At 35.6% G+C, this 11293-nt stretch overlaps 3 protein-coding genes across 5 annotated transcripts; 2 read left to right on the top strand and 1 right to left on the bottom strand.

Moving 5' to 3' along the window:
* Positions 1–784: 784 nt before the first annotated feature.
* LOC116137244 lies at positions 785–3642 on the bottom strand. Its single transcript, XM_031422929.1, has 6 exons — positions 3414–3642; positions 3023–3150; positions 2591–2760; positions 2266–2343; positions 1476–1620; positions 785–1391 (listed from the first exon to the last, which is right to left on the bottom strand). The coding sequence occupies exons 1-6, from the start codon at positions 3541–3543 to the stop codon at positions 981–983; spliced, it is 1062 nt and encodes a 353-aa protein (XP_031278789.1). The 5' UTR covers positions 3544–3642; the 3' UTR covers positions 785–980.
* A 161-nt stretch (positions 3643–3803) lies between these two features.
* LOC116137257 (AUGMIN subunit 4) lies at positions 3804–7896 on the top strand. 2 transcript variants are annotated; one of them, XM_031422943.1, is made up of 14 exons: positions 3804–4050; positions 4138–4185; positions 4443–4568; positions 4720–5043; positions 5259–5355; positions 5752–5797; positions 6007–6100; positions 6254–6325; positions 6456–6514; positions 6723–6791; positions 6872–6923; positions 7153–7230; positions 7302–7386; positions 7558–7896. In XM_031422943.1, the coding sequence occupies exons 1-13, from the start codon at positions 3916–3918 to the stop codon at positions 7377–7379; spliced, it is 1278 nt and encodes a 425-aa protein (XP_031278803.1). In that variant the 5' UTR covers positions 3804–3915; the 3' UTR covers positions 7380–7386; positions 7558–7896. The 2 variants fall into 2 exon arrangements, with proteins under 2 accessions (XP_031278803.1, XP_031278801.1); XM_031422941.1 differs by having other exon boundaries at positions 7302–7896.
* A 1191-nt stretch (positions 7897–9087) lies between these two features.
* On the top strand, positions 9088–10382 carry LOC116137258 (protein translation factor SUI1 homolog). Of its 2 annotated transcripts, none has more exons than XM_031422944.1 (2): positions 9088–9193; positions 9825–10382. In XM_031422944.1, exon 2 carries the CDS (start codon positions 9866–9868, stop codon positions 10199–10201), a length of 336 nt encoding a protein of 111 aa, XP_031278804.1. In that variant the 5' UTR covers positions 9088–9193; positions 9825–9865; the 3' UTR covers positions 10202–10382. The 2 variants fall into 2 exon arrangements, with proteins under 2 accessions (XP_031278804.1, XP_031278805.1); XM_031422945.1 differs by having other exon boundaries at positions 9094–9193; positions 9831–10382.
* The last annotated feature ends 911 nt before the right edge of the window (positions 10383–11293 follow it).

The raw sequence follows: 11293 nt of genomic DNA, 5'->3' as shown, positions 1-11293 counted from the left end.
TGGGCTTGGGTATGTCTTCAGGCCCGGCCCGGCCCAACTATTTTAGTATTAATTTTACTAAATTATCTTTATACTATATATTTAATTACAAGATTATCCTACATATATATACCCATTTTTCCCAAACCCTAATCTCATCCCATTTGATAAGTATTCAAAAACAAATAAAAATTTAAAACCTATGTTTAGAATTAAAAAAAAAAAAATGAAATTTATGAATATTTAAAAATTCATATTATAAAAATGGATGGGCTTGGGCCAGGCCTGAGGTTACAAAAAACCCATCGGGACGGGCTCGGGCCGAGCTTGGGCCTTTGTCATGAGGTCGGGCTTGGGCTTGGGCCCAGGGGTACCCGGTCTTGGCCCGGTCCATTGCCATCACTAAGAGCATCTTAGAGGGGTTTTTGTAATATTTCAAAATTATAAGGGTTACTTTGTAATTTTATAGGGATGTTTTGAAGATGGGTCAAAAGTTTAGGGATTAATTAAACTTTTATGGCATATTTGAAAAAAATAAAAATTTTAAAGACTAATTTAAACTTTTTTAGGAAAATTTTTGTAATATATTAAAATTTAAAGGATTAATATGTGATTTTTTAAAAATAAAATTGTCGCTGACATCATTAGTCCAACTAATCGGTCCAATCAGTTGGACTGGTTAACCCATGACTCGGGCAGCAAAATGGATTACCCTCTGATCCGGATTTTAAAACAATGATTGTAAGTATAATACTACCGTTATTAAAATTATGTTCTTTTTAACTCGGTTGTTTCTTTCTGTTGAACATTTAATATTCCACATTTTTACAAAAACTTTTTAAGGCAATAAAATTGGTGCTTGTAAGCATCAGTTCTTTTTTGCTACAGAACCATATTATATTATGCAGATTCCAAATATACAATTAGTATACAGACCCCCCCAAAAAAAAAACCTCTTAGAGCTTCTCATGGATATGCAACATGTGTAAACGTTCCAAATTCTACTTCCGGCTGTTAAGAGATTTGCTATGTTTTGCAGCCAGAGCTATGGCTTTGGCACTGGTGCTCCCCATCATCCACTCTCTCTCAGCACGCCGTTGATGTTGCCTTGCGTTCTTAGCACGTTTTGGTGCCAGGCGTGTGTCCCTTTCCACAAAAGCAAGTCTAAACTTTTCTGCCATGGACAACTCATTGGGGTTCGAAACAAGAGATGCAACCTTCGGTCCAAGTCCACGCACTGCCCATGTTATGGGATTAATGTCCTTGACATATGGCTCGTCCAATACAATATCTGGAAATGCTTCCCTCGGAACTTCAAATCCTCTGAAACCAAATGGTGATGGCTTTGGATTTACCATAATACGTGGGCATTCTGTGGACAACATCTCCAATGAATCGTTATCAATCTTTGGCTGAAAAAAAAGGGGCAAGGAGTGAGTTTCCAGAGAAAAAAAATATTAGAAAAGGAGTGCAACAGATCCCAGGAATCTCCATACCCACACAAGCCATCGCAATGACTGTGCACCATGACCAATCTCTGTAGTAATAAGTTCCTCCCAGGAATCTCCCTCCACATCATTCAGGCTTGGTTTTAATATACTCAAGCATCTTCGTGCAGTGTACTCACTCCTTGGGGATCCTCTGCAACATTAACTTTGGTTCATAGCCTGTTGTACAATTTTTATCCTAGTCAAAAATCCCAATACCAAGTCCTAGGCCGGCTAAATGACACGAGATAGAATAAACATGGGAAAGATATTGAAAGTTAAATGATTAACAAATTTAAATACCATTTATTTTCCAAGAATCTGAGTCATTCAATATTTTATGACAATTTAACAAAGCTAGGAGCGTGTACTTACATGCAAACTGAGGCACAGCAAACGCAAATCTGAAATCTTACTAACTACATAAAAATTTAAAGTAATGCTAACACTCTTGTAATATACATTATACTTGGTTGTCTATTCATACAAACGTTTTTTTCCATTAGTTTTCATTCCAGCAATCTACTCATTTTGAAAGTATAAAGTAAGAAGCCTATCAAAGATTAGGTAGTGATAATGACATTCTCTAATCCCACTGTTTCCCTGCCAAAGAAGCAACCAGAAACAAAGCATTAGGATACTTTATGTTCTTATTTTCGGACTAATATAAAACTGTTACAGTCTTGGAGAGCAAAGGGTATGCAAAAGACAGAATATCTTCATATTGAAAAGCTTGCAAGTCGACACATTATATAAATTTAATTCAAAGCTTTTATTTTGTTTTTAGAAAAGACCGTACCCACATCTCAGTGTCTCCAGTGAGTGGCAGTACTGCACGAGTTCAGAAACACCAGCAGCAGTAATATTGTCGCAGCGGCTGCATTAAAAATGCATCATTATAATTGGAGATTTCCAAAACCAGAATGGAATAGGAGAACATATGAAATTTAGGAGCCTAGCATTAGTTAGGAATATCAATTTCTCCTTTAGTCAAACAGCATCATGAAAATTATGAAGTAGAAAATATAGGTCAATATATAATTTCTTCCTCTTTAGTGTTGCAACCTTCTAACTTCTCCCTAGGATAACTTAAATTAAGAAATAAAAATGATAAAATTTTGTACCTTATATCCACTGCTCTTAAAGATTTACACATTTCAGCCACTTTCCCTAAACCAGAATCAGAAACATCCGAACCAGATATATCAAGAATTTCCCAGGAACTGTCAGCTAAAGAAATAATAACATCGTCCGATAGTAACTTTCTTCTCCGGGCAATTGCAGCAATTGCTATCTGACACTCAAATACATGGATTTAAACGTTAGAAAAAGTGAAACAATCATTTCCCAGATGGGAATTCAAATGTAAAAGTTATGTCATAATGGCCAGATACATAGCATCAATCTAACTATCTAAGCCTAGTCAATGAATCCCAATATACAAAACCGATCTAAACCCTTGCATGCTCATTCCCACTCTTCACATGTATAACAAAAATACTATACTGAACACAAAAAATAAGGATTCCCAAAAAGAAAAATATGTACTTCACGACCTTAATATCTGCCGGAAAGCTAGCTGCAATCTCACCCAAATCCTCTATAATATCCTCCAAATGCTTGCCAACAACTCCAAGACACAACCCAACTAAACTTGGAGGCTTTGCCTTCTCTCGAGACGATCCTGTTCTCGAAAAATAAGTTAAAAAAGTTAAACCCACCTCTAAAATCTCATAAAAAAATATACAAATTCCACAATTAGTATTATCTTTAGCTGCATCATTCAACTGCGAGATATTTCAATTCAGCTGAAATCTCGAAGTTTCCGGGAAACCCCAAAACATCATTATTCTTCCCTTTCAGCTATTTCCCTTCACTTTCTCACCAACCAATTAGAAAACACCAATCAGCCTCAATACTTACAGAGAGAGAGGGGATGAGACTTACTGGGATTTAAATGGGGTTTCTTCAAGGGATTTCTGGGATTTTTATCGAGTTTGTTCAACGAATCACTGGGATTCAAATCAAGTTTCTTCAAGGAGCTCCTTATATCCTTCGAAACTCGGTTTATTTCCATAAAAATTATAACTTTAAAGCCAAAAAAAAAAATCAATAACCAGTTTTGTGGATTCCGATTCTGAATTTTCAGCTTGAACTGACAAAGCTCGACGTTACAAAATTTTGCCCCATTTAAAGGATTTGGGAGTTCTCATGTAATTACTAGAAAGCCCTCATGATCTTGATAATATGCATGACTTATTTAAATAAAAAACTTTAGGGGCATTTTAGTAAACTAAACACCCTTCTTTCTGTTCATGCTTGAATTGAAATTCAAGTTTCCAAAAGGCCGGCCTTTTGTTTTGGTTGAGTTTCACTTCACAAATCACAGTGTCCACTTTCATCTGTCGCCCGAAACAACCACCGAAAACGGCATCGTTTTCTTCCTCAAATGGTGAAGAGTTTACCAGGAGGAGACCAAAATCTCCCGGCAGACGTCAGCCAAGTGATTGATCTGCTGGAACGCCACTGCTTGGCTCCTGATGGCTCTCTCGTTTCCAAATCCACCTTCTACGATCTCCAACTTGTACATTCTCTCTTCCTTACCTTAATTCATCTGTTCAATTCACTGAATTTTAAAATTTTAAGCATTTTTTTTTAAATATTTTTGCAGGCGAGAGAGGAAATGTCTAGAGAGAGATTGCGGTATTTAGAAGCCATGGTAATGTGATTTAATTTTAACTTAAATTTCTCAACGGTGTCTTTTTTTTTTTTTTTTTCGCATATTAGAAATACCCTTTTGTTTGTTTTTGTTGTAGCTGATGTCTTGTGAAGCACTTGATAAAAAGTAAAAACTGTGTGCATTTGTTAGATTAGCTTATGGGTTTTTTGTTTGTAGTTGAGATGGTGATTTTATGTGATAATGAGTGGTTTTGAAATGGGAATTTTTTTTGGGTGTTGTGGCGGGGGTTAATGTAGGCGATTTACTGTGAAGCGATTGCTATGGTGGAGGGATATCAACAGGGTGTTTCGGTTGCTAATCTTGGAGGCATTCGTGATGTTCAGGGACTATACTCGCAACTTGGTTTGAAGAACTCTCCTCAGGTTTTAATTTCTACAATTGGGTTCTTCGTTTATATCCGTTTGAAATTTGATTTTACCTGTGCTTGATACTATGGTAATAGTGTTGGTAGTGGAGTGGAGAGCTGTGGCTTTGAGATTTTTTTTTCTTTGATTCAAAATTTTTACATTTTAGGTTTATGAAACTCTAGAGCACAGGTTGGTTGTTGCAGAAGCAGCACAAAGGCTGAGGCTTCCACTTATATCAAAAGATGGTGAAATTCTTGAAGAAGAAATTGAAAAGTGGAGTACAATGTCACGTAGTTCGCTTGATAGTACAAGCACCAGTGTCACAATCAACTCAAGCTCTACTTCAATGAATTATACCAATAGTTTGGTGAACAGTGCCCTTAGCTCTAATGATGCCGAACCTGGAGTTGGTGGTGTTCCTAATCGCTTTCTTGGCATAACCCCTGCTTATTTGTGGCAATCTCAGCTCCAACAAACACCATTGTCCGTGGTATGATAATCCCATGCAATAATAAATATAAAGTTTTCGTAATTGGTTCCTGTTGCAAAGGAATCATAACCTCTTATTTGCATTTTTCTCTTTATTTGATTTATTTTCTTCTAGCATACTTAATTTTCAGATGAATTTATGTAAAGTCAAAATTTTTATTAGAAGATATGTCATATCCGAAACTTTCTTGTGAAGCTGTGACTTTGATATTGTAGGATACGACAGAATATCAGCTATCTGTTTGTCGTGAGATTGAGGCACGACTAAAAGCTAAATGTGATAAGTTAGCGGATGCCTTCATCGATGACATTGGTAGTGTCATATATCTCACCTCTTTTTTTCTTTTCCTTTTAATGAGATGTTTGAATGATATGTGGTGTCTCTTTGTGATATACTAATGTCGACAGTTATTTATCCTTTGTAACATTCTGTGAATAAACATATTTTCCATCTTTAATTTGTGGAATAGACGGTAGACATGAGTGTTTAACTGTTTGTGATAAGGTAATTGATGACCAAATCAGTTGTGGTTGTAATAATTGGCTGATGTTCTGTGTGGGAAATGATTGAGGGGAGCGTAACTGACCTTGAAGCATATGCATGTCTAATACTCAAAACCTGTGGTTAAACAAGCTGCTGCGCAATGTTAAATGGCCTCTGTATGAAGTGGTTATAAGCCTAATGTTATGTTTCTTTTCCTTGTTGCAGATTCATCTTCTGGTAGTCATACATCAAGTGCTCGTCTTCCAGAAAGGTTTGAGTTTCTCTGAGTCGATTTCTTTTACTGCATTCCTTGGCCTGAAACTGTTTATTGTTCATGTGTTTTATACTACCAACTTGTTTTATTTTTGACATGATCCCTATGGAATTGATCTCTTATTCATGAAACTTTCTGATTTTGTTTTTTGTTTTTCAAAACTGAATATACTGACTTAGATGTAGTACTACGTTTCATTTGATCAGGGTTAAGATGATAATTGAAGAGATTGAAAGGGAGGAAGCGGCTTTGCGTGAGGACCTCTACTCAGCAGATAGAAAATTTGCTGAATATTACAATGTGGGTGAAGGGGAGCTTATATATTTAATTTTATCTTTAAAATGATCTTTATATTAGCAAAAGTTTTGCTTGTATTATATGATATTATGTTTTTAAGTGGCGATTTTTCTTGTGTGTGACTTGTAACGTAATTTTATTTTCTGTCTTGGGAAGGTCTTAGAACAAATACTTGGAGTGCTCATTAAACTTGTCAAAGATTTGAAGTTGCAACATCAACACAAATATGTAAGGACTCCACCTTGTAAATATACAGAAAATGATATGCATCAACATTTTATTGTTGATTCTGATTTCTTTTTATCATTCTTTCATTCCTCCAACTGACCTCAAAATTTACTTGCTGAATATTGTATAGGATGAACTTCAAAAAACTTGGCTGTGTAAACGGTGTGAGACCATGAGTGCAAAATTAAGGTTAGTTTCCATTGTTGCTGATTTTGGGTCAATTCTTGTGCCAATAGAGCTGCATGGCTTTTCATTGATTAAATCAGTTCATCAATGATTTGCATAATGTGATGAAAACAAGTTATGGATAATTTGTTTCTTGTAGAGGGGTTAATGTGGCAGTAGTTTTATGTTTTTTTTTTATTAGTGATTGTAATATGTTTGTTCATCTTCTTAGGGTTCTGGAGCATGTTCTCCTCCTTGGAACTTATACTCAGGAATCAATACCAGCTCTACATAAAATAAGGTACTTAAACAATGACACTCACCATTGTTAATCTGTGGTTCTTTTTCAGGATTTTGATCAGTCTTGTGCTTTTGTTCCAGGAAATATCTTGTTGAGGCTACAGAAGAAGCTTCAGTTGCATATAATAAAGCGGTTTGTTCTGTTTCTTATGTTACAATGTCTTAAAAGAATTTTTTTTTATGCTTCTGCATTTGCTTTGTGATCATTACAAGTCGTGGCTTGAGACTTTTGTTATGTGGTTGCATACAAGTATTTGTCATGCCAACTCTTGGCTTGAGATTTTTGTTAATATAATTTCTCTTTAGGTTCTCTATCCTGTTCTAGGGTTTAATCATTGATCTACATTTCAACTTCTTACCAGGTTACACGTCTTCGTGAGTATCAAGGTGTTGATCCTCGCTTTGATAATATTGCAAGGCAGTACCATGACATTGTAAAGGTAATATCAGCTTGTAATCAGTATATTCACAATCAGTTCCTGCAAGTGACTCATATTGACATTTATTGCAGAAACTGGAAAATATGCAATGGACGATCCACCAAGTCGAGATGGACCTCAAACATTTACCAGATGCCCCAAGCAGTTAAAATTTTGGTTTGTATTTTCATTTTATTCTTTGATGTTTATGATCTTTTGTAGTAATTCAACTAAGTAACCGTTGCACGTATACACAACATGCTATTCTTCCCCAACTCAGCTTGGTGCTTGTTTTGTTCAAGCCATTTGAAATGCATGTAAAAAACATATTGGTTTTGTTGTAAACAGCTGGTTGAAGGTGTTTGTGTAAATCACTTCTTTATAATCGATTGGTTGGTTGTGACAAGATCTGCTCCTAAACTGTCAAGATGCGTTTTGGGTTGTAAGGCTCAAAGGCGAAAACGTGATGGATTATGTATTCAAAGCAGACATTGTCTCTTGATTGATAGGTTATATAGAACTAGTATATCGAAGATATATCACATCATGACGCATGATAGAAAGATGCCTTTTATTGATCGATCGATTGGATTTCCAATACACACCTCTCTTGAATGATCGGTCATATAGAATGAATATATTGAAGATATATCACATTATGATGGATTGATTTTATTTCCAATATATTACAGAAAATACAAGTTTGGATCTTCCATTTTTATATTGTAACTATTAAAGAGCTTTTGAATATCAACTTTTTCTTCATATGAACTAACCGGGGGTGAAAACTTGGCAAAGTTGCTTGTTAGGTCCTGAGTTGACCGGTTTGATCGGTTGGTGAATCTGAGAGTTTAAAAGTTTAAAATTAAGCAAATACACTCATGAAATTTGTCAAGTCCTTATAAGTTTGAAATTTAGCAAACACACATCAAATACAATTCGGCAATTGATTGGTTGGTTGGTTGTGGTAATTGATAACACACTAAATGCAATATCAATATTCCTTGAGCCATTCCGTAGAAAATCTATCCAAGATTTGGTCGAAATCGGTTTGATTTAAGTTAGATCTCACCACCGTCGGCGTTGATAATCCACTCCAGATCTCACCATTGTATGTGTTGACAACCCAACTCATCACCATGAAAATACTCCTCTCAATCTCCTAACCAAAACCCATCTCACCTCACCTCCGTTCTCCTTGCTAATCGTTGGTAACAACTAGTTGCTGCTGCTGTAGGTTTTTTTTTCAATTTTTGATCAATTTACTCACCGAAAATCACCTTCGTTGCTACCATTTCACTCACCGGCCTTTCCTCTTCAAAACCCTCAACCTCCCAACTTTCAACTGTATGTCGATCATCATCTCAATTTTTAGGGTTTTTGGTGAATAAGAAAATCGGTAATTCAATACGGTGAAGGCCTTGGTCTCAGTGGAACCGATTTAACTGATCGGATCAAGCCGAGTTTCAAAACAATGATAGGAGGAAACCAGGTTATATACAACACCCAATTGAAACATAACACAAAAGACTTGCATTTCTTTTTGGCCTTAAATCTCAAATATAATTGAACAGGTCCATTGTAGAAGAACGTCCCAGATAATATGCCAGCTGGACCTGTACGCACATAGACAATTTTAGACGTTGGATGAATGTTCTTTTCCTTTCTGGATTCTTCTTCCACTCATGCTCTGCCACGTAAGGCCCATTCAAGCCGCATACAATTCCGTGGAACCCAATTCTTCTTTAGCGTGTTAGAATAAATTAATCCTAATTACAATACGAAAAACTCAACATCCACCATCCAATTTGAATATTCTTCATCATTTAACCGTCCACGTGGCACCTACTGGTTTTTTTTAATCCGAGTCGGCCAAGAAGGACGCCCAACCGACTTCTGTCCTCTATATATTCTCTCTCTGTGTCTCAAATCATTTTTAATCGTGTAACAGAGAAGCTAAAATCTCAAGTTTCAGACTTTCAAGGTTAGCTCTCTTTGAAATTGTAATTTAACATGTGGGTTTAATTGTTTTGTTCTTTTCTTGATAGAATTCGTTAGTTCTTCATATATTTCTTACTTTAAGGTTTTATGTAACTGGGTTCCGATCAGTTCTGGGTTTTGCTTTGAACTTGATTATGCAATAGAACCAGAGAATTCTTTCTTTCTGTCGTTTTTCTCAAAGCCATGCATATGCAAGCTTGGTTACTTTCTCTTTTGTTATGTTTGGTGTGGGTTTAGAATTTATTACCCTTAATTTAATCGAACCGGCTTTTACTGGAATTTCTTGTGTTCTTTTGAACATTATTTCCGAGTTTCTTCATAGCAAAAAGTTAAATCTTCTGATTATTTGGAAAACTGGGTTCAAAAGAATCCTGGTTTTTTCATGGTAGAAACCAATCAAAGCCTGAAGGTAGTTTTTGCAAGACATACGCAAGTTTGGTGGATATTTCTCTTTTTCAAATGATTCGATTGAATTGTAAAATTATATTCTTGTTGTTCTTTGTTGAACGTGATTTCTGAAACATCTATAAATAGATTTGATTAATAATATGATATTTCTGTTTCTTTCAAGATTATTATAGCCTAACAAGTTGTTTTTGTGTTAAATATTATAGCAACAGATACAGAGTTTTCAAGTTTTCAGCAAGCAAAGTTCATGGTTGACATAGACGTTCAGATCCCATCATCCTTCGATCCATTCGCCGAGACCAAGAGTTCTGCTAATTCCAAAGGTGGTTATGTTCATCTCCGAGTTCAGCAGAGGAATGGCAAGAAAAGCATAACCACAGTTGAAGGATTGAACCAGAATTTCAGCTACTCTAAGATCCTCAAAGACCTCAAGAAAGAGTTCTGTTGTAATGGGAATGTTGTCCAGGACAAAAATCTTGGCAAGGTGATCCAACTCCAGGGCGATCAGCGCACCAATGTTATGAACTTCCTTATCAAAGAAAAGCTTGTGGACAAGAACCAGATCAAAGTTCATGGTTTTTAAGGAAGTGGGGTTGTGTGATCTGGAGATTATTATACTATTTTCAGGGTGAATTTGTTGAGTTTGTTTCATTTTCCTTTTTTTTTTTTCTTTTTGTGTGGGGTGAATTTAGATTTGGGTTTGGATACTAGACTGTTGAAGTTTGATTAATCATGGAAATAAAAGTAATAGATGTTTCATTGAAGTTTGGTTCCCATATTCTTTCCCTGTTCTCTCATTTGCTAATCATCATGTTTGGAGGGATCATGAATAGAAATATGATAATGAATTGTTGTTTTGAAAATGTTGATAGATTACTTTCAGATTGGCATTCAAGTGGGATTTTAGATCCTTTATGACAGAAAACTAATACTTGTTGTGGGTGGTGGATTTCTACCAATTCAGCACATAGCCAATGCAAGTTTTTTACACCCTTAAAAAAATTATCACAGCACTAATTAGCTTGATTGTCTTGCAGGGTTGGGGAATTCAAAGTGTGATACAGAACACCACTAATTAGCAACATTTACCACTCTGTTATTCTATTCACCATTTAATATATTCTTGTCCCAAAATATGCCTAATTGACTAAGTCATTGAACAATATTTAGGAATGAGATTCTGACTTTCTGGCCTCGCATTTCAGAGTAAAAAGTTGATATTCTTTCTTATCAAAGTACTCAAGTTTGATTACTCTTTCAACTTCCTTTTTCCTTTAGCATATATCATCTATACACCGATTTCAGTTTAGTGCAATTACACAAGTTGGCAACGTGACACATAGTTTCTGAGGAAGTAAAATTCTAAAAGAAAAAACTTCATCACCACCGTCCACTTGTCAGTAAGTCAAATATTCTTAATCTGAGGAAGCACAAACGTCCTCCTCTATACGTAAGTCCTGCAATTAATTCTTGTAGTATCATCACTAGAAAGTGTCTCCAAGGTAGCCATCTCTAAACCTTAAAATCCTTCTTTGTCTTCCTTCAGCTTATTGGCTTTTGTCTTCTTACTTGTTTTCATTGTTTCAAATCCATACCCGACTTTCGTGTATGACGTTGAGAAAAATTATAAAATTTTGTAAACTTTGATAATTTTGTCGAAGGAGATTTTCTTTTT

Source organism: Pistacia vera, unplaced genomic scaffold, assembly GCF_008641045.1.
Source record: "Pistacia vera cultivar Batoury unplaced genomic scaffold, PisVer_v2 Contig321, whole genome shotgun sequence".
Taxonomy (NCBI): domain Eukaryota; kingdom Viridiplantae; phylum Streptophyta; class Magnoliopsida; order Sapindales; family Anacardiaceae; genus Pistacia; species Pistacia vera.
The sequence above is the reverse complement of the archived record's forward strand: the minus strand, read 5'-3'. Positions and strand labels throughout refer to the sequence as shown.

Bases quoted from the DNA above. Each gene is read 5' to 3' on its own strand.
- LOC116137244 (XM_031422929.1), bottom strand. From the start codon at position 3,543: ATGGAAATAAACCGAGTTTCGAAGGATATAAGGAGCTCCTTGAAGAAA. The intron at 3,151-3,413 runs GTAAGTCTCATC...TTTCGAGAACAG, and splicing joins GAAACCCCATTTAAATCCCA to GATCGTCTCGAGAGAAGGCA. The intron at 2,761-3,022 runs GTCGTGAAGTAC...TTTGAGTGTCAG, and splicing joins GCTTTCCGGCAGATATTAAG to ATAGCAATTGCTGCAATTGC.
- LOC116137257 (XM_031422943.1), top strand. From the start codon at position 3,916: ATGGTGAAGAGTTTACCAGGAGGAGACCAAAATCTCCCGGCAGACGTC. The intron at 4,569-4,719 runs GTTTTAATTTCT...TTTACATTTTAG, and splicing joins GTTTGAAGAACTCTCCTCAG to GTTTATGAAACTCTAGAGCA. The intron at 6,326-6,455 runs GTAAGGACTCCA...AATATTGTATAG, and splicing joins TGCAACATCAACACAAATAT to GATGAACTTCAAAAAACTTG.
- LOC116137258 (XM_031422944.1), top strand. From the start codon at position 9,866: ATGGTTGACATAGACGTTCAGATCCCATCATCCTTCGATCCATTCGCC.